The sequence below is a fragment of the Bufo gargarizans genome, chromosome 6 (genome assembly GCF_014858855.1).
Source record: "Bufo gargarizans isolate SCDJY-AF-19 chromosome 6, ASM1485885v1, whole genome shotgun sequence".
NCBI lineage: Eukaryota > Metazoa > Chordata > Amphibia > Anura > Bufonidae > Bufo > Bufo gargarizans.
Window position 1 is genome coordinate 312,111,859 of NC_058085.1, and position 23,323 is coordinate 312,135,181.

The 23,323-nt window shown below is 42.9% G+C and overlaps 1 protein-coding gene across 2 annotated transcripts in view; it reads left to right on the forward strand.

Annotated features, from left to right (window-relative positions):
* Positions 1-23,323, forward strand: part of HECTD2 (HECT domain E3 ubiquitin protein ligase 2) — a 121,541-nt gene that overhangs the window by 58,086 nt on the left and 40,132 nt on the right. For both annotated transcript variants that reach the window (XM_044296530.1, XM_044296531.1), the window contains 5 exons: positions 16,945-17,047; positions 20,125-20,214; positions 22,081-22,145; positions 22,655-22,700; positions 22,809-22,918. In XM_044296530.1, the coding sequence (XP_044152465.1) occupies positions 16,945-17,047; positions 20,125-20,214; positions 22,081-22,145; positions 22,655-22,700; positions 22,809-22,918 (414 nt within the window). The remainder of the gene's footprint in view (positions 1-16,944; positions 17,048-20,124; positions 20,215-22,080; positions 22,146-22,654; positions 22,701-22,808; positions 22,919-23,323) is intronic.

Below are 23,323 nucleotides of genomic sequence, written 5' to 3' on the forward strand. Positions count from 1 at the left end.
AAATCCTAAAGGTGCTCTTTGGAATGTGTGCCCCTTTGCCCACCTAGGCTGCAAAAAAGTGTCACACATCTGGTATCGCCGTACTCAGGAGAAGTTGGGCAATGTGTTTTGGGGTGTCATTTTACATATACCCATGCTGGGTGAGATTAAATATCTTGGTCAAATGCCAACTTTGTATAAAAAAATGGGAAAAGTTGTCTTTTGCCAAGATATTTTTCTCACCCAGCATGGGTATATGTAAAATGCCACCCCAAAACACATTCCCCAACTTCTCCTGAGTACGGCGATACCACATGTGTGACACTTTTTTGCCGCCTAGGTGGGCAAAGGGGCACACATTCCAAAGAGCACCTTTCGGATTTCACCGGTCATTTTTTACAGATTTAGATTTCAAACCACTTCTCACGCATATGGGCCCCTAAAATGCCAGGGCAGTATAACTACCCCACAAGTGACCCCATTTTGGAAAGAAGACACCCCAAGGTATTTTGTGATGGGCATAGTGAGTTCATGGAAGTTTTTATTTTTTGTCACAAGTTAGTGGAATATGAGACTTTGCAATAAAAAAATAAAAATAAAATCATCATTTTCCGCTAACTTGTGACAAAAAATAAAAAGTTCTATGAACTCACTATGCCCATCAGTGAATACCTTAGGGTGTCTACTTTCCAAAATGGGGTTATTTGTAGGGTGTTTGTACTGTCTGGGCATTGTAGAACCTCAGGAAACATGACAGGTGCTCAGAAAGTCAGAGCTGCTTCAAAAAGCGGAAATTCACATTTTTGTACCATAGTTTGTAAACGCTATAACTTTTACCCAAACCATTTTATTTTATTTTTTACCCAAACATATTTTTTTTTATCAAAGACATGTAGAACAATAAATTTCACTGAAAGTGAAAAATGTCATTTTTTTTTGCAAAAAAATCGTTAAATTTCGATTAATAACAAAAAAAGTAAAAATGTCAGCAGCAATGAAATACCACCAAATGAAAGCTCTATTAGTGAGAAGAAAAGGAGGTAAAATTCATTTGTGTGGTAAGTTGCATGACCGAGCAATAAACGGTGAAAGTAGTGTAGTGCAGAAGTGTAAAAAGTGGCCTGGTCATTAAGGGTGTTTCAGCTAGGGGGGTTGAAGTGGTTAAAGGGGTTGTCCTGTGTTATTATTGGGTAGAAGTGGTGGTCATGTATTTATGGGTCCACTACAAGGAAAGAGGCTTTGTGGGTTTGCACCAGGGCTGTGAAGTCAGAGTCAAAGCTAATTTTAGGTGGAGTCTGTAGAAATGTACTGACTCGAGCTTTTAAAAAAAAATTGATATATCTTTTATTAATAGTGTAATTTATTAACTTTCATATAAATTTAGAATTGTTAATCAGAAATATATTGTATGCTCTATCAATTTAACGCCCTTGCTTATCTAGCCCGGTGATAAGCAGGGTGTTCTAGTCATGATAGAAAATCCTTTCTCACCTCTCCTCTCCCTTATACTAGGTATCTTCGTGCTGCTCCAAGGCCCTTAATTACAATGTCTGAAACTGTGCTGCACATGCTCAGTAGAGAAGACCAGAGGAAGAAGTTCAGTATTGGGCATGACTGCAGACAGAACAGGAAAATAGTATTAAAGGGGTTGTCCGGGGAGAAGTAATTTTCCACAAGTGCCCTCAGTCTGCCTCTGCTATGGAAAGCATTATACTCACCTGCTTAAGATCAGACCCCTAAGATCCTTCAGACCTCAGATCAAACCTAAGATCAAACATAAAACAATAAACGAGCTTACCTCTCCTGCTGCCACTCTGCACATAATCCAGTCCCTCCTGCACTCACCGCTCCCTGGTCTTCTCCCGGCTCACGCAACACTGTGACCTAATGTCGCTCAGCACATTAGTATTCACTCCATAACACGCACTGTCATTCCCTCCCCTATTTTTTGGGGGTGAAAGTGTGTCCTATGGAGCAAAAAATAAGTTCCATGGTGGTCAGAAAAAGCTGTATGTCACCATTTTATTTAGGAGCTGGATTGTGATAAAATGCAGAAGTTGGAGTCAGCCCTGGTTTGCACTCTAAAGCATAGCTGATATAAGGTGGTCATATTCAAATATAATTCTGTCCCTGTAATAATCCTATGAGGACTACCGGGATACAGATAAAGTATAGCCACGAGGACATTACAGTTCAGGTTTCTCTGTGTCTCTAACCATAAGAACAGTTTAATGTATAAAAATTGCATTATTGTGTATATGCAGCAATTACGGGTCATTTACGTAACACCTTTGATAGCACCTTTTTATGATTGTAGAGGGGAAAGGAAATAAATAGACCATAATGTGTTTTTCACAGTTCGTGAAAAAATTGTAAAAATCTCGCTGGGGAACATGACTGATCTGCTGTATTGTGGCTCAAGAGTCTCATCACATTTTATGGTGGAAAGCAGAAAATCACGACACAAGCGTTTTATCAGTAGGGTTCATTTTCTGTATTACTTTTCTCTTAGAAAAGCCATTTTCGTTCTCAGACATTAGGGACACAAATTACAGGTAATTACGGTCAGTTTATAGGACACACACGACTCAGCTGTGAAAAAAAACTACGGTATATTTTTTACTGTGCGCCAATATGTATTCTTAGGATAAAGAAGTGTCTGGATGGAACTTTTAATACTGAGTAGTAATTTGCTTTAATCATAGCCGGCATAGCTAGAATAATTCTTCGACATGAGCACTTACATACATTTAAAAGCAAATTACAGAGTATTATGGAGCCATAAGCACTTAGTGCACCGCCATATGGTGCCTCTGTGTGGCGCTGTATTATCTCCTAGAAGCAGTGCTGCATGCTGAAATAATGTTCTCAAGAAAAATCCTGCATGGTTCTGAATATGGTTGTGTGAGACCTTTAGTCTGATTACTTTGCAAAGCATTTCCTGATTCAAGGTCCAGCCGAGGAGAAATGTTGGCCTTGAGAGGAAGATTTTGATAAGGATGGATCATGGTCATACTACAGTTTGACACCTTAAATAGTGTCTTATTTTGAAGAATGTTCTGAAAACCGGCCATACATAAGATGTCACATCTATTTTCATTGATTACCCAATACGCATTATGTTCATCTTGGCCACACATGCATGTTATATTAATGGACATGCATACTAGGGCATAATGGAGGAGGTATCCATGCTCAAGACCCCTTTCTATGAGCCAAAACAGAGAGCTCCCGTTCTCATTTAAACATATTAAAACTTCAGTTTTCTCAGTAATGCGGCCACATATGAACATGGGACCAACACAGATGCCTTCAGCTGCCAAGTGCACATGTAACAGGTCAGCCAGTGTCCTAGGTACAGATCTGCTGACAGATGGGCTTTAATTTACAGCCCATGTACTGGAGGCCACACTTGCAGACAACATCATTGCTATCGGAAGTAATCCTCTCTTGTATCCCATTCTACGTTCTCTAACCTATAATATACTGTACAGTGATCCCTCTAGAAACAATGGCCTCATGATACAATATTTTCAATATACAATGGTATTTTCTGACCCATCGTAAGTTGAAACTAGACTCAACATAAATGACTCAAGGCCACTTTTCTGGTAAAATAGCTGTATTAGTTGCTAGTTAGCAGCTATTCCTGACTGTTATATGTAAGATCTTGTCTTAGTTATCTGATTATATTCCATAAATATTCATTTTCTTTTATCTTGGATAACATTTTGGGGCTTTGGAACCGATTACTCAAGTTACAATGATCTTCCTGGAACCAATTAATATTGTAACTTGAGGGACCACTGTATATATTTTTGGGGGTTTAAAACACGGCACACTTTGCATTTCTTACAGGGGAAAGAAAAAAATTAAAACAAATCATCTGCCCCATAGTGACCAGACGAGTGGAGAGCAGGTGGAGTGAGAGTCAGCACTCAATCAGGGTGCTGAAGAGGGAAAAAAAAGTGTTATGCATGGTGGCAGTATGTGCTCTCAAACTCTTCTGTGAACTCTTATGCAGCCATCATTTGTATCAAGGCAGAACCTGCTTTCATCACTGAACACTGTTGTTAGATATTGAGTTTGCAGGAGGGCTGGAGAGCACCTACTACGATTATGCATTTGTGCAGAGACACACAAGACCACTACTAGGTGTCATGGTGTGGAGTGCCATTAGTTACTATCTAGTGTTTGTGGAGGCAACATTCACCAGCCTTTGGTATGGCCTGGACATATACTGCCTTCTTTGACTCCGGAGATGTGGTGTTCCAACAAGATAACATCTACCCACACACTGCCAATGCTACACAACATCATGTTCTTCAGGATATCCAGCAGCTCCCCTGGCCAGCACAATTGCCAGATCTCTTCCCCATCAAGAATGGATGGGGCAATGGATCTTGCAGCTGCCGCTGTTCTATTTAACGTTCCCGGCAGGGTCTCGTTTGCTTTCCTCTGCTCTCCCTTGTGAGATCCAGCAACTGGGCCTGCTCTGTCTTCTCCTGAATGCTGCGGCCTGCTTGCCAGTCAGCCTCTTTGCTGCACCTGTGTGCTTTCCCCTCTCGCTCTTAAAAGGCCAGCGTGTGCCCATCCCAAACTTCACCAGCCAAAGGCTGGCAACCATGGGGTACTTTATGCATCTTTCCCAGTGAGAAAGTGTCTGAACAATAGGTCCCTTATTGCCAATTTCCTTCAAAGGTGTTTCTGGCCTTATTTCTGCCCATGTACCGACCTGTGCTCTTATACCTGTATTGACCCTCTGCTGACTACTCTGACCTGAGCCTGATTACCACATTGACACTGGCTGCCTGCCCTGACCTCAGCCTGTTATTTATCAGTGCTCTGTACTAGTGTCTCTGACCCTGTGGGTCAGCTGTCAACCTGGTTGGGACTATTCCAAGAGGTAGCGGCTTGATGGCTCCCTTGCAGTGAACTCTAGATTTCTGAGTAGCCTTAAAGGATGAATTTAAAGGAACTGCCCGGATAACACACTTAGGTTTAGCCCAAAGTGAAACTAGTTCGTTGACACTGGTTCCACACCCACTGCTGTAACAGTTTGTTCAGGCCATGGAACGCTTGTCTGATCAAGATGTCCAATTTACCTCAAAATTTTTGAAAGCCATCTGCAAACTGTTGGATGTCAAACTTTTCATCCAACTACCATCTGCAATACAATGGTCAAATTAAGTGTATTAATCAAATTCTGGTCAACTACCTGCACATTCCACTTATGCATGTTATGATGAATGGGTTTCTATACTTTCCTGAGCAGTATTTTCATATAATAACCATTCTAGCCCTTTCTTTATTGTATGTGGCTGTCAATTAAGGATTCATCTTCCTATGATTGTCTCATCTGGAGTCCCAGCAACTGATTACACTGTTCCACTATTCATCCCAGTATTTACCAGATTTGTCATGAAACCAAGACTTCTCTGCTCCAGGCTTCTGCTTGTATGAAAAGGGCTACTGATCACAAGCACAGGTCTCCCCCTGAGTTTGCTCCTTAAAGAGGACCTTTAACCGACTGCATAGAGGCGGGGTTAGGGCAGGGGAGTTACAGCCTGGAGTGAGGGAAGGGCTACCCCCTTGACTTCTATCGTGACTTGTGGAGCTGGAGAAGTGTACTTTATAAGGCGATTTTTTTTCATGCATATACATGGCAGAAAAGCGGGACAAGACTGTATGATAACACAATGAGGATGATTTATAAGGTACTTTTGATAGTTTATTAAGTGAAATGCAGGTGAAAGGTTCGCTTTAACATTTACCCATTACTGTGAAGGCTAGACATGACACAAATTACATAGGGTACGGGAAACATTGTACATACGGATGTTCTCCTGGCCTCCAATACTGTACCAGTATGAACTGGTCTTGTCCAGTTTGAACCATCCTATGGACACAGCTTATGAACTCTTAATGACCCTACAATAAAGGAGATGAAGGGAGATGTGTAAGATCTATGGGAAATGCAGAACTCATCTGTATCAGGTGTGGATCCCAGAGATGGGACTTACACCTAACTCTAGAACGGAGCACCCAAAGTGAAGGAGGTTCCATCGAGATGAATGGAGAACGCACTTCTACGGAACTGCTGGAAGTAGCTAAGCCTGTGCTCTGCTATTTTCAGCACTCCCATAGAAATGAATGGACGTGGGGCCGCTCTGTTCTAGAAAGAGGTTTGGGTCCCAGAGGTGGGACCTCCACCTATCTGACATTGGTGGCACCAGTATTAGGGTGTTTAATTTTGTAATGGAAAAAAATTATATGTAAAATGTTTTGCATACTTTGCTTACGCCTCAGTGATGTAAAAGATATATATGCCACATTTCAAGAAGATTGTATAATATTTAGAGGTTGCCCACTTTGATCAGTTTTGTAAAAGTAGGCAAACAATGTTTTTTTTCTTTTTAAATGTTAATTATTTTTATTGGGAAAACTAGAACTCACAAACTTAAAATAATATTACAACTAGACGCTAAGATTAATAGGTAGTATGATAGGCAAAACATGTGTTATATTAATCAACTTTGAACAATGCATTCTTTTGTTAGCTTGGTGACGACTTTTCTGTGATGCTCGACTACCCTCAACAAGAATTGTTTTTGTTGCTCGTCCCTGACCAATTCGTTAAACTTTTTTTATCAGAGCAAATCCTCTTTCTGCGGTATCGTTGACCACTTTAAGAGCGTTCACATGGCTTCTTAGAGAATCGCTGCAGTATTCTGTCACGTCGTAGATCCCAAACAATTCAAAGAACGTCTTTGTTTTGTTAATAACGAAATGGCTCACGTCTTTTCCTTCAAAAACTAGGTTTTTACCCTGAGTAATACGTTCGTCCAAAAAAGCCAACCCTGCGTTTGTTTCTGACAGATACCAAAGGTGTCTCTTAGCAACTGTAAGAGCACTGTTTTTGACGTCTGCATCTGGGTAAGTGCTCCGAAGCTGTAGCATATCCAAATTATTCTTTGGACCCCATCGACTAACAATTGCCTCGTGCAAAAAGCGAACATATATGAGGCTGACAAAATGTGCAAATTGTTTCATTACTTTCAATTCTCATTGAGGAATATTCAACTTTTTAGTGAAGAGGACAATTTTAAGTGCATTAATTGCCTTTGCCATCCACCTTGCTTGATGCAGAGCTCCTGGGATCCTGAAACTGAAGTCGTTTTTAAGACTAACCTCCTAGGTACAGGAGTGAGAGTAGTATAAAATGATCAATGTGTGCAACCCCTAAATATTATCCAATCTTCTTGAAATTTAGCATATATATCTTTTACATCACTGAGACTTGGGGCGTAAGCAAAGTCATATGAAAATAACATCTTTGGAAAAATGAAACACCCTAACCAGTATTTAATGCTGGAGATTTCTTGTACAAGTCATTCTAATTGAGAAAGCCTAATGAGTAGCAAGTCCTGTTGTTTATTACTACTTATATGCCATGACCTGGATGATGCAATCACATTAGGTTTTGCAGGTGTTCTTTTCTTCATTTTCCACTAGTGCATTTGTAACACTCCACTGAATGCTACTGACACAGATGAACACACCGTAAGGCTTCATGCACATAACTAATACGGTGCTTATGGGTCAATTCATATTTTTTTCACCAAGAGAAAGTTTGGTTCAGTCTTCATCATAATTTAAAGGACCGGTCCCAACTGAACAATCCACACTCTGAAGAGGATGGTGGCTACATGTTTACCCTTTCTGTTATGCAGCACCCATTTAAATAAATGGACGACCATGGCCGATTAGTAGATGTTTGTGCTGAGTCCTCCAGAAGAGAGCAATTATTTCAAAGAAATCCCTGCAGAGAGGAGTAACAAACAAGTAGATTGCAGTGACAGCAAGATGAATGTAAAGATAATGACCCCATAAAGGTGTTATCCGGGAATTTATATTGATAACCTACCCCCAGGATAGATTATCAATATCAGATCAGCAGAGGGTCCGACACCCAGGACCCCCGCCGGTCAGCTGCTAAAAGAGGCCAGGAGCACTGCGACCTCTTCCCAGGCCATGTTACATTACTGTACATTGGTGACATGGCCTAGTTGCAGCTCAACCTGATTCAAATCAATGGAGATGAGCTGTGATACCAAGCACCGATGCTATACAATGTATGGCACTGTGCCTGGTAAGTGACCGGAAGACCGCCACGGTCACTAGAGCCCCAGTGAGCACCGAAGCTTGCCAAAACAGCTGGTCATTGGGATTGCTAGGACTCAGACCCCTGCCGATGTGATATTGATGACAACCTGTGGATAGATCATCAGTATTATTTCCCAGATAACCCCTTTAAATACGTGAAAAAGAAAATGCAGGCAGAACTATAATTTGGTGTTTTATCAAATTTTTGATCAGCACATCCAATCACATATGAAATGCTGGACACTCAATAAATGCCACCATACAGCCCATGATCAGGTTATTTGTCTGCCGAAGTCGCTCAGGAGATTAGCAGCAGGACTGTTGATCCCAGGATGCTTGGGATGACAGCCAGCAGTCCCTGTAAAATACTGTTGCATAAAACATTAGGTTACATAACCTTTAATGTTCAGGTCCTTTATTACAAGGCTAGGCGGCTGTATACCCGCTCTGAAAGATTGGCAATCTCCTGCCTACCATTGGAACAATTATAGACCATCGCCCCAGCCAGCAGCTTCATGATAATTAAAGTTCAGTAATCGTTATACAGTTTATTTACATGATTTCTTTGCTCAAAAACTTTGTTATTCTGCACATTTTACTATTTGTCTGCATCTGAAAGTTGCACACTGTACATTCTTATTAACTAAAAAATATACATTGAATCTGGTAAACATTATTATTATTCTCTATGGTTGCTCCTGGATGGTATAATTTGATGCTTTGTGAGTCACTTTTCTGAAATGTCAGCAGACCTCACTAGAAAATAGAATTACGATTTTAGTCCTGCTTCTTTTCCATGGTCTCCGTTTATTACTTTAGGTACTTATGGGGATTTCAGTCTTCTACAGACCGTTCAATCATCTGTCGTGTTCAATGTGTGATTATGTAGAGAATGTTTTTTTATCTTGTGTACAGTTTCTTGAGAAAGTATTTACTCCCCTTGCTGTTTCTTTGTTTTGTTGCATTGCACCCTGGTAAAAAAAAAAAAGGTTATTTGGGGGGGTTTGTACCATTCGATTTACACAACATGTCTACCACTTTGAGAGTCCAAAATATTGTTTACTATGACACAAACAATAAATTGAAGGGGTTGTCCACTTTATTTTTTTTTATATGGATGACCTATCCAGATAGGTCATCAATATCGGATTGGTGGGGTTCCAACTCCGGTCACCATTTTGAAGAGAAAATAGCTCTTGTTCAAGTTCAGCCTTCTCTTCACTGTCTACCTGCTTGCCATTGCAACTGCAGCGATGAGCAGATGTAATTAAAACCCTGCCGTCCCCATTCACTTCAATGGGATGCCTCCTTCCTATTCACTTCAAGTCAATGGGGATGGCAGAGTTGTAATTACCCCTGCTCACCGCTGCAATGGCGAGCAGGTAAACAGTGAAGAGAAGGCAGCACTTGTACGAGCGCTGCTTTCTCTGATATTGATAATTTATCCTTAAGATAGGTCATCAATATAAAAACAGCAGACAAGTTTTATGTTCATAAGTATTTACTTATTGGAAGGAAGTACTTTGTTGCGCTTCCTTTTGCTGAAAATACAGATACAAGTCTCTGAAGGCAAGTTTCTATTAGTTTAGCACATCTAGACACTGCAATTTCTGACTGTTCTTCCAGGCAAAACTTCCCCAACCACTTAAGGTTAGATGACTTGAAGACTGCTGTAAACCAACATGACTCAAGTTAGAGATTGAGGTCTGGTTTGACTAGGCCAGTCCAAGACATTTAAATGTTTCCTCTTATACCACTCTAGTGTAGCTTTAGCAGTATCTTTAGGGTCATTGTTTTGGTGGAAGGTGAACCTCCATCCCAGCCTCAGCTTGATGGCAAACAAACAGGTTTTCTTCAAGAGCTGACCTTTATTTATTGCCATCCATCTTTCCTTCAATCCCGACCAGTTTTCCATTCCCGCCAATGAAAAGCATCACCACCACCATGCTTCACTGTGGGGACAGAGTTCTTTGGGAGATGAGAAGTTTTGGGTTTGCGCAGTACATAGGGGCACGTTTATTAAAACCAGAATTTTAGACGCCGGTCTTACTAAGCCCCTGCGCTGGCAGTTGATCGCCGAAGCTATGTAGAGGCGCTGGCCTCTGCGTAACTTTGGCGTGTACACCGCCGATTCTAAATGTAAGACAACTTCCTTGCTGTCTTACATTTAGACCAGGGATGCCCAACCTGCGGACCTCCAGCTGTTGCAAAACTACAACTCCCAACATTTCCTGATAACTTAAGGCTGTCCAGGCATGATGGAAGTTTTGCAACAGCTGGAGGGCCGCAGGTTCGGCATCCCTGATTTAGACCATTTTCTATGCCTAAACCAGGCGTAGAAAATGATGAATGGGACTGGCCTGCCGGCCCGTCCCCTTCCCACGCAAAGCCTCCCTTTTTTTAGACCTGGCGTGAGCGAGGATAAAAAGTCAAGTTTCTGCCGCAACGTGGCGTGCGACACAATCTGCGCCAACATGTTTCTTATGTTTTTCTGTAAGCAATGGCTTTTTTTTTCTGGCCATTCTTCAATAAAGGGCCACGCTGTGGACTCCATCACGTACAGTGGGCCTGTGGACAGATACCTCCATCTCTGCTGTGGATCTTTTGGAGCTCCTCCAGTGTTATTATTGGTGTCTTTGATTAACGTCCTCTTTACCCAATCTGTAAGTTTCTTGATGGGCAATATTCTCTTGTCAGGTTTATAATTGTGCCATGTTCTTTCTGTTTTGTTATAATTATATTGTTCATTATATGAAATGTAAATTAAAATCCATTTTAATTGGTTGTAATACAATGAATCGGAAATACTTTTGCAAGGCACTTAGGGCTGCAACGATTAATCAAAGTTATCGATAATATTAGATAACTGGATTCGTTGTCGACGAATCTCGTTATCGAATAATCGGCCGATTCGTTGCTATGCGGGCGGTCAGGCGCTATGCCTGCGGGTCCTTAACCGTCAGTAACTTTTACTTGAACTTTAAATCAGCGCATCTTTATTACCTTACAATGAAGCTCCGGTAACAGGCAGAGTGGGTGGCGGCGTAACGTCACTTACTCACTTGCTTGCTCCGCCTGCTTCATTCATAAAGTGGGCGGAGCAGGCGCGTCACGTGAGTGGGTGACGTTACGCTGCCACCCGCTCTGCCTGTTACCGGAGCTTCATTGTATTTGTAAGGTAATAAAAATCATAGCGCTGATTTAAAGTTCAAGTAAAAGTTACTTCCAGTTAAGGAATACTCTTTAGATATTATACTGCTGTTATGGGGGAGATCTGTGGATGACACATATAGCATAAGATGCTATACAGTGTCATCCATAGATCCCCCTCCATAACAGTGCCATCCACAGATCCCCTCCATAACAGTACGTATCCACAGATCCCCATAACAGTACGTATCCACAGATCCCCCATAATAGTGTCATCCACAGATCCCCCATAACTTGTCTTTTTTACATTATAATGCAAAATTTTTATAATTATGTAACACCTAAATTTGTTTTAATATGGCCTTTGAACATAATTTTTTAAGTAAAATTATATATAAACCCCTTATACGATTCCAATAATCGTTAGCTGCAGCCCTAAAGTCACTGTATATACTATGACCACTCTTTCTAGTCATCTTAGTGTTTGTATAGTAGAAGAAGCTTACTTAGAACTATCTCACTACCCCCCCCCCCCCCCCTTATTAGATTTTAGCATTTGCTCATTGTGATATGTGTCTTTTGCTTCATGACAAAACTTTCTAAAATAAGGCATCTTCATTGATACAAGATACAAACGGTTTGATTGGGAAGTCCTTTAGAGCTGGCCATACACTTTAGATTGCTGTTGGCCTAAACCAGCTTGGTTTATTAGTATGTTTGTACTTTTTTAGTATGTTTAAGTCGGCCAAGTGTGCATAGGTCTGAAGTGAGAACAAAAAGATTGGGCAAGTTGAAATCCAACAGCTTGAATTATTTTATTTTTTTCTTTCCCCTGACATCTGCCATCAGGGGAAAGTCAGGACATGAGAGTAGATGCAAGTTACCAGCTGATCTGGTCAAGGTTGTTGCCTGAAGCACAGAAGTCACTCCAGTAGTGTAGAAAAGTCCAAAAAGATTTATCCATCTCCACTGGGATTAATGTCGTCATTTTATTTTTTAAAACAACCACAGCATGCAGTAAGGACATCAACGCCTAAGGGTTTCAATCACATCCGCAATCTTAGTAATGGCAAAAAAAAAAAAAAAAAAAAAAGAGATTACATTTTAATTCCTGTGGAGCTGGATACGGCCATTTTCACATCTGCATTTTCCTTTCTGGTTTGAGATCCGGCAGAGGTTCTCAAAACCAGAGGAAAAAGCTTCAGTTTTGTCCCCATTCATTGTCAATGGGGACAAAACTGAACAAACCGTTCAGTTCCAATGACGACACAAAATTGTTGCAAGCATCATTTTTGTGTGCGGCATGGGAAACTCAACATACCGAATCCGGCACCAAAACCATGTAAGTCAATGATGCCGGATCTGTTTTTTTCAGACATCCAAAAAAAAACTGATCTGGCGCCCATTGGCTTAGGCTACTTTCACACTTGCGTTCAGAGCGGATCCGTCTGGGGTCTGCCCAGACGGATCCGCTCATAAAATCCAGACGATGGGATCCGTTCAGAACGGATCCGTCTGCATTATATTGTAGAAAAAATTCTAAGTGTGAAAGCAGCTTCAGACAGATCCGTCCAGACTTTACATTGAAAGTCAATGGGGGACGGATCCGTTTGAAAATTGAGCCATATAGTGTCAAATTCAAACGGATCCGTCCCCATTGACTTACATTGTAAGTCTGGACGGATCCGTTTGCCTCCGCACGGCCAGGCGGACACCCGAACGCTGCAAGCAGCTTTCAGGTGTCCGCCTGCTGAGCGGAGCGGAGGACAGACGGTGCCAGACTGATGCATTCTGAGCGGATCCGCATCCACTCAGAATGCATTAGGGCTAGACGGATGCGTTCGGGGCCACTTGTGAGAGCCTTCAAACGGAACTCGCAAGCGGAGCCCCGAACGCAAGTGTGAAAGTAGCCTTAGGCCATTTTGTTGCACTAATGTCGCGCGACAATTTTTATAATGGAATTCTATGGTGTCGCACTGCAACGTGCAACATACTGCGACGCAACAGTCGCAGAAAATCCATTTGAGATTGTTGCGCCCTATCTGTCGCGTGACTTATTGTCGCCGTGTAGACCTAGCCTTACAAAGGTTTTAGTGCCGGATCCGCCATGTTCATTTTCGATATGATACAACCAGATCCATTCTGAACAGAGGCAGCCGGTTGCATTATTCAAACGGATGCGTTTTGCTGTGGTTTCGATATCCTGTGCCGGATCTCAAAATTGGACACCAAAAATGGTAATCCTAAAGTAGCCTAAATCTTTTGGGACTTCTCTACACCACTGGAGTGACTTCCATGCTCCAGGCAACAAACTTAACCAGATCAGTTAGTAACTTGCATCTACTCTCAAGTCTTGACTTTCCCCTGATGGCAGATATCAGGGGAAAAAAGAAAAAATATTGGATTTTAACTTTCCCAATTTTTTTGCAGGTATGTAGCTGGTAATATATAGTAGCCAACCCCTTTAACTACTCCTGTGAATTACTATGCATTTATTTCTCTGGTATAGAGGGGTACCCAAATATATAACTCCCTGCATTTAACTGTGCAATCTCAAGCCAAGTAAAATAAAGGATACTGGTGTATTATAGTGTGTCGCGCCATACCTAATGGCTAAGGCAATTGGGATATTTGGTCACACGTGGAGGTTTTATGTTGGCCAGTAGGGGGTGTCAGCGGGCCTCCAGCTGCATTTACAGTTTGTTCAGCATTTCTCTGTTCTAACAGTTAACCTATTAACAAATCATAAAGGACAATAAACAAGTTAAAAAATAGAATTAGGTCAAGAGAGAGGTCAGCGGCTGAAAATGTTAGCGAAAAAGACTGCTGAAAATGATAGTAATTGTATGGTTCCTTTTATCTTTCCAAGGAAATTAAGACATTTGCTTCAACTTGTGCCAGTTCACAAAAGAACAGAACATGCTGGGAGTGACTCTGATTTCTAGCTTTGGAACAAATTAATTCTTACCAAATATACTGTGCATAGATTGCAATTGCTAAAGTTATAGCAACCCTCCAGTTCAAGAATTTTTATTTTTTTCACTAACTGACTGGGGACTCGCCTTACTCCTTTTTATCTACTTCTCAGACTATGTGATGCACACTGTGTATTGGTAGCCAAAGACACTGCCTAGTTGCCCAGCCCTGCTCCTGGATTGGCCAGCACTGTTTAAGGGGTTGTCTTGTATGGAAAGAAAAAAAAGACTGTAAATCTTCTGGTCAGCAACATATACATAAACAACTAAACACGTTTTAGGCAAAAGTAAAATAAATTCTATTTCCTCATTTCCCTAAATCTGTTCTGGCCCTTTGTTGACATGTAGTTGCAGAGCTGTGGGGTAGTGTAACAACAATGTCTGAGGTTTTCCTTATAAATATTTGTCAGTGTCAACCAAGACTGCCTCCCCCCCCCCCCTGCTCTGCAAAGGGAGTGAATAAATATGCTGCCATGTCTTCAGTCTGACTGCTGGGATACTCATGTTGTATGTTTGGGACTACCAGTCCCAGCTGTACAGTACAATGACATTGCTGATACACACAGGATCTTCCCCTGACCTGTTCTTGTGCAATGCTCTGCAGACACTTCACAGCCAGTAGAAGAGTATAGAGGAGAGGACTCCTCTGGTCTTTGTCAGCTCTGTATCTGCAGGGTGAGGAGGGAGAGAAGATCCTGTGCACAGCATTTGTCTGTTCAGTGCCTGGAGAAGAGGAAACCCTGCAGCTGCTCAGTACTGTGCTGCTGCTGGTAGAAGGGGTCAAACTTTGCTGAAGAATCCAGTGGGAGGAGACAGGGCAGATAGCTCAGCCAGCAGATCGGGCAGTGCAGGGGTGTGTGGCCAGCAGATCAGGCAGTTCAGGGGGGGTGGCCAGCAGATCAGGCAGTGCAGGGGGGGGGGTGGCCAGCAGATCAGGCAGTGCAGGGGGGGGGGGGGGTGGCCAGAAGATCAGGCAGTGCAGGGGGGGGGGGGTGGCCAGAAGATCAGGCAGTGCAGGGGGGGGTGGCCAGCAGATCAGGCAGTGCAGGGGATTGTGGCCAGCAGATCAGGCAGTGCAGGGGATTGTGGCCAGCAGATCAGGCAGTGCAGGGGTGTGTGACCAGAAGATCAGGCAGTGCAGGGGTGTGTGGCCAGCAGATCAGGCAGTGCAGGGGTGTGTGGCCAGCAGATCAGGCAGTGCAGGGGGGTGTGGCCAGCAGATCAGGCAGTGCAGGGGGGTGTGGCCAGCAGATCAGGCAGTGCAGGGGGGTGTGGCCAGCAGATCAGGCAGTGCAGGGGTGTGTGGCCAGCAGATCAGGCAGTGCAGGGGGGTGTGGCCAGCAGATCAGGCAGTGCAGGGGTGTGTGGCCAGCAGATCAGGCAGTGCAGGGGTGTGTGACCAGAAGATCAGGCAGTGCAGGGGGGTGTGGCCAGCAGATCAGGCAGTTCAGGGGTGTGTGGCCAGCAGATCAGGCAGTGCAGGGGTGTGTGACCAGCAGATCAGGCAGTGCAGGGGTGTGTGACCAGAAGATCAGGCAGTGCAGGGGGGTGTTGCTTGGTGCTCCAACTAGCACAGCCTTCACAGTGAGGTTCGGTGCACAGAGGCAGACCTGCTGATCCTTCGACCTCAGATGAAGATGACATCACAGGTCAGCTATGTAAAAGAACAGGGTCATTGGAGATTAAATAAGTGAATTCAAAACCCCTTACATTCAGGCCGAGAATTCTGTGCGGGTGCAATGCTTAAGGTGAACGCATTGCACCCGCACTGAATCTGGACCCATTCACTTCAATGGGGCTGTGCAGATGAGCGGTCATTTTCACGCATTACTTGTGCGTTGCGTGAAAATCGCAGCATGTTCTATATTCAGCGTTTTTCACGAAATGAATGGGGCTGCGTGAAAATCGCAAGCAAGTGCGGATGCGGTGCGATTTTCACGCATGGTTGCTAGGAGATCCCCATTAAAGTCTATTCACTGTATTATTTCCCCTTATAACCATGTTATAATGGAAAATAATAAAATCTACAGAACACCAAACCCAAACTTCAGTGATGTTTTTTCTCATGCGCGTGCAAAACATATTGCACTCGTGCAGAAAAAAACTGGACAACCGAACGCAATCGCAGTTAAAACTGACTGAAATTGCGTGCCTACTCGCAAGATTTTCCATGAACGCACCTGCATCGCATCCGACCCTCACCCGAGACGCCTGTGTGAAGGGGGCCTTACTTTGTTAGAAACCTGCAAAACAAATTCCTCTGCAAAAAGTCTGCAACGTCCCTGCCCCATGTGTCTCCTCCTATTCATGGGGGTGGACTAACTGCTTTTGCCGACGATTGACAGCTTTCCCCAAATACTGTCAATCGGGGCAGGGTAGCCGCCAGAATCCATGGCATGTGCACATCATTGAGAGGGCTTGAGCACTCTGGTCTCGCTGCAGCTAATAAGTATGGTTTTTTGAAAACTAAAGCATCTTCACAAGTAGTTGACCCAGCTATGGAAGGTCACATAGGACAACATAAACCTGGTGATGGATTCCCTTTTGTCATCAAGGATCTTGATCCCTTGTGTCTCGTAACTGGGGGAGTTGTTTTTTTATCTGTACAATGGGAATTACTCAGTTATTTATAATTGCCCCACACTTATTATTGTGTGCATTGTGTTTTTTGCAGGATAGACTTGGACAAAGCGAAAGCCACGGGGGAATGGAAAGTTGTGCACGATTTCTATTTAACCACATTTGATTCCTTCCTGGAGCTGAATGCTGCATTCAAGGTAATCTGTAATATTCTGTGTAAGCCTTTATTAGCATGGTGAATAATGGCTTATAAAGATTATTCCTGACTGGTGTGTAAAAGGACTCCAGTGGGATAAAGAATATATGAGCACAAAAAAAAAAAAACAACGCATTGCTTTACATGAGCACTGCCCTTAAAATCAACTACTTGTTTTGTCCTCTTGTGTGAAGTCCCTTTTTTTTTATTCTACTCAGCTTGTCTCCTACGTGTGCCTTAGATTCCACCGCCTGTCAATCGCTCATGGCTGCCGTTACAGTGTCCCTAGGTCTTTTACCAAACTTCTTAAAATTTTGATTGACGTGTAAATCTGCTTCTGCTGACACCGGGGATGGGTATCCTGAGGATTTGCCATCATGGATTTGCATGCGGTAAATCCACAGTACAGTACCGGTAAAATGGATGAGCAGTTATTAGCAAATCTCATGGATTCCCAGCGTACGGCCCCATGCACACGACTGTTGTGTGTTTTGCGGTCCGCAAATTGCGGATCCGCAAAACACGGATGCATTCTGCAATTTGCGGAACGGCACGGACAGCCATTTATATAACTGCCTATTCTTGTCCGCAAAACGGACAAGGATAGGACAGGTTATATATTTTTTGTTTTGGGGGAACCACAGAACGGAGCAATGGATGCAGAATCTTTTGTGGCCCTATTGAAGTGAATGGGTCCACATCCAAGCCGCAAAAACTGCGGCTCGGATGCAGACCAAAACAACGGTCATGTGCATGAGGCCTACATTGACTGGCAGTGTGGACTTTAAACGGCTGTTCTGGTTTTGTGATAGTGATGACAATAATATCAGATCGGTGGGTGTCCGACTCCCGGCACCCCCGTCGATTAGTTGTCAGAAGGGTCCATATTAACGCTGCATTCACTTCAGTGTGCACGCCGTCTACATTGTATCAGCGGTAGGGTAATTACAGCTTCTTCTCCCATTCAAGTGAATGGCATGAGAAGCTGTAAGTGCCCTGCACCACCACTAGAGTAAAGATGGTGGCATCAGGTGCCCGGAGGCGCATCCCTACCAATTTCATGTTGATGAACTATCCTGAGGATAGGTCATGAATCTCGTGAAACCAGAATACCCCTTTAAGTCCACAACATTTCAATCTACAGTGCATAGTGTGAAATGCGCTGCAAATCTACAGCTAAATCCGTGTCAAAATCTGCATGTAGGTCAATGAAGACCTCTAGGGTACATTCACATAGGACAGTCTGCGCTGTGCATTCGTTGCAAATTTCCCCATGGATTTACAGCAAAATGTACACCAAAATACATCCCTTGTGGATGTATCTTAGAGGCCTTTATTGAGGCCCTGCTGCTACGACAGTCCCATGGGCTATAGACACAGTGGTCTGGAGGGGACCTCATTGACTTCTATGGGATAGTTTTCTAGGCATGCTCTGTGCCCTGTGCAGAGGTCATTGTACAAGGAAAAAATAGATGAGCTCTTACATTCACCTTTTGTGAATGGTGGATAATGTCTTATCTGTACATAGAGGTGATATAATTACAGGCAGGCTTAGTATGACAGATAAGCAGGTAACTGCAGTAAAGTCATCTGTACAGACCAAGAAGTGGCCCCTATTATTAGGCTTAGTGGCCAGTGGGAAAGCTGCAGAATAATTTTTTTGTGTTTTTAAATATAGATATTGACACGGAAAATTAACCACCAAAAATTATTTACAAGTATATTAAACATAAATATGTGATTTAAACAATAGGTAATTTTTTGATGACGCATTCCCTTTAAGCTTTTTAAGCGCCTGAGATTTTGATAGATTTAGGCCCCGCCGTGGAACCGCGGCCTGGATCCCTCCTGAGAGCAGGAGCGCACTGCGTCACTGGTTGCTATGACGCCGTGCGCTCCCTGCTGCCGCCGCAATACAGTAATACACTGGTATAGATCATACCAGTGTATTACTGTACTGTGCCGGCAGCAGGGAGCGCACGGTGTCATAGCAACCAGTGACGCCGTGCGCTCCTGCTCTCAGGAGGGATCCAAGCCGCGGTTCCACGGCCCGCACACGGCTGTGAAACACGGCCGTGTGCATGGGGCCTTAGCCTAACTCAACATTGTAGACCTGCATCGATACTCCATTATATGGTAGTGGGTTTCATAGGGGTCAACACTTTTTGACTGTGCAACCAAGATATACAACCCGGTCACATCACACTTCATGGAGCTTACATCAACGTTTCCATGTACTATACCAGTGATGGTGAACCTTTTAAAGACCGAGTGCCCAAACTGCAACCCAAAACCCAGTTATTTATTGCAAAGTGCCAACACAGCAATTTAACCTGAATACCAGTATAGTATATCTTCCATGTACTTTATCAGTTAGCTATAATAGCCTGCCTACATTAAGTGCGCTGCCTGTGCTGTTCATAGTGCGCCCTGCGCTGTAGAATGGCAGGAATAGTCTGAGGGCAGTGATGACGAACCGTTTAAAGGCTGAGTGCCCAAACTGCAATCCAAAACCCACTTATTTATTGCAAAGTGCCATCAAAGCAATTTAACCTGAATACTACAGTCCAATATAGTATATCCTCTATTTACTTTATTATTTAGCTATAATAGCCTGCCTACATTCAGTGCACTCTCTGTGCTGTTCATAGTGCGCCTGCGCTGATGAATGGCAGGAAAAGTCTAAGGCATATTGTACACATAGACTTTTTCCAGGGTATGGGTGCCCACAGAGAGGGCTCTGAGTGCTGCCTCTGGCACCCGTGCCATAGGTTCACCGCCACTGGGCTATACTCTTTATTAACATACTATTTCTGGGGCTATATTCACACTTGAGTCGGAAGCTCAGTCGCCATGTTGACCAGAAGAATACTGCTGCGTGCATTGATATTTGTGCTGTCAAAACAATGGACACCCTGAAGGACCATATTTTAAGTCAATGGGGTCAGCCAGCCGCCATTTCTATCCGGCGTACAACTTTGCCTAAGGGAAACTAGTGTGTGGAACTTGGATGTAGCCGTACTGCAAAATGCTGCAGTATAACCAGTATTTATCAGTATTATTGTGTCTTGTTTGCAGAGAGATGTGAGTGCCTCGCTGAACACTATTGAAGATTCCAGAATCAATACAAAGTTTTTGAACGCGGTCTATGATGCCTTATTAACTACTGTAAGTATCAGAAATAAAAGGTCCAGTCTGCCACAGTGTGAATATCCACCTTATGGGTCTGTTTAGTAGTGGTGGAACAGTAGGGACGTGCTCATGAAACTCTGATATTCTTAGCACTGCCGAGGTAATTTCCTTCCCAACATTAGAGCTCCCTAGCCACTATACAAACACCATCCGTCGCCAAATATTATTGACATACCTCTTTATGGGCCATATATCAATGATACAGTGAGGTAATCTCAACCAGTGATTTTAGTGAAAAGTCTACAATTTGCGAAGGTATGTTGTGATTATTATTTAGAGGGGTTGGCTTATCTTATTGGTAGAATATGCCATGAATGTCAAATAGGTGCAGGTCTCACCTCTGGGATCCTCTCCTATCTCCAGAATGGCTCTACCAAATTGAACAGAGAGCAGCCCGGCAATGCCTGGCCACCCTCCATTTAATGCTATGGCAGCTCTGCGAGTAGCCGTGCGCCAGCTCCACTTTTTCTGGTGGTCCCATAGTGGTTAATGGAGAGGTGACCGTTCATGGACTGTGGACTTCCGAAAGCAGCAGAACGAGCTTGCCTAACTGTTGACTTCCATAGTGATGAACAGAAAGCACAGACGTGTGCACGGCTGCTCCCCTTCACTTCGGGGGCCTTGTTCTGGGGTTGAGAGTGGGTCCTAGAGGTGGCACCCCACCTATGTGACATTCATGGCATATCCTAGAGATATGCCATCAGTGTCCCAGTTTGGACAACCCTTTTATTTCAGATTACTTACAGATAAGAGAATAATAAAGTCTTGTTAATGCAATGACTTAGGACAGCTGGCCATACACATTAGATTGGGTTTACACAGCCTGCAGCTAGGGGCCACATGCAGCCCATAAATGCCTTTCTGTTTGGCCCCGTTTGCTCACAGGCACACTTGCTTGTGTCCGGTGGCTGCTCAGAGATAAGGAGTGCCACACAGCGTGGAAGTAGTGACATGCAAGTATTAATGATTCCCTGTGTGGTCAACTCAAGAATCTCCATATATTGGCAGAATGGGGGTTTCCTGAACCCTCTGAGATCGAGATGGATAGGTGACACTGTCGTTTTTTGGAGTAGTGAACTTAAACTACAATGAAGAAAGTCACACGTATGCGTGACCAACATATTAGCTCATCTACTCCGTTCCCGATTGCCACGCAGCGTTCAGGACACTCCTATTCTGCTGATACATGGAGATCCATGCATGGTCTTAAATGAAAGGGGGCCCTCATTCTTCAGATAGGTGGAAGCTGACCCTTCCGCTATTAGACATTTAAGATCTACTTTCAATATGCCATTGTTAAAACCACCCTAAATTAGGGCATTTTAGATACACTCTGGTGTTCCAGATCAATGTACCCCCCCCCAGGGGTTAATATCCACGCGTGGCTGAGAGACTGGACACTGACACAGAAGTTGGTCAACGCAATCTCTAACTTTATTAAATGGGCTAAGCGTTTATGAATCTTCAGAAGAGGGCAGTCCTCTCTGAGGCTAAAACATTCAGAGAAAGATCTTTCGTCCATGTCACCACCGATCTCTTTTCAGACAGTGATCATTAGTAGACTAAAATGTTAAATTTCACCCTATATACAGTAATTTCTGGTTTGAGATTGTTCGTTTTGACCAAGTTTTTTCAAATGTGTATGTCCTTATCAGCCTCATTGATGCACAATATTGTTTACTGGTGCCATTAGTTAGGGAACCTTGTGTAGGAGTACCATGTGGCCACTGAACCACCAGAAATCTGCTGAGAGGGGCTAATGTTGATGGAAGAGGGGGGTGAGTGCAGTATAGGGGGATTGTGCCATATGTTTACCCATTAATGATGTGGTCTATTTTCCAGACTCAAGATATCCAGAAAACAGTACTGAAAGGAATAATTAACAGTCTCTTAAGGGAATGGAAAGGGTAAGAGATATTCCCATATATATACAGTATATACATGTTGGTAATGGTGTACCTGCTTTGTGGCCCACTGAAGGATGTATTTCATATTACTGTTTCAGCTGAGATTTACTTTTACGCTAGCAAAACACATGTCTTATGTACGTCACGTATTTGAGTTACTCCCTTTTAAAGGGTTCACAAAGAGAGGCAGAGAGGTTGACCCAGTTTACCTAGATCTGTCAATGGGTTGAGGGGGCTATCCATGGAAGATCATGACAGATGTGGTTGGGTTAATCATATTAAGCTGACATTCCCTGCTACATTTCCTTTAATAAATATAATGTATGAAATGGTTAGGAAAACAAGTTTCTGATGCCAGATGACCGGGTAGGACTCCATTCCAAAAGTGGTTGTCTCCAAAGATAACTGGCTGGATGTTTTTTAGCCACATTGAGTCATTTTGGGGCACATAGCCTTTGTTGCCTATTTAATCTGATATATTTATGTTAGGTGATTTATTTTTTTCTCAGACCAAGAAATAAAGATGACCTCCGAGCCTACTTTATTCTGACACAGGTACCGGAATTCTTCCACTCTTCCTAGAATGCTAGCTTGACGCTGTCTAATGTTTTTCATCTTAAAACCAAGATCTCACGATTGATGACTGTGTTTTCCACCTTTTAGAATCCACAGTTCAGCAGCGCCTCCACTTATGTCATCTACGCTCATCTACTGAGGCAAATCGCCACCTTGTCCGATGCCGACCACAATTTATTAATTCACTGGTTCAGAAAGTAAGGCTTGTTCTTATTTAAAAAAAAAAAAAAAACGTTCTGAAACATCTAATAACTTAACAAATGGAGCAGAGAGAGGGCACAAGGAGGCCATTAACAACCATGAAATTGGTATTTTCTACCTTTCTACTTTTCACTTTGGTGTCAAGGACCACGACTTATCCATGGAGATTTTAATTTCTTCCATGACTCATGAGTAAATGAGGTCGTATTTAATTATATTTTTGGTTTTATTTTAACTACAGGGATATTATGATTTCATAATACATTGATTATTCTCTGTATTTTTTTTTGAAAACTTTAAAATTTTCTGAAATATAATGTATGTATTAGATCCTGATTTTTTTAAAATCTCTTTGCAATCATTCAGTTGGAACCTTCAGGTGATGTTATCTTGCACATACA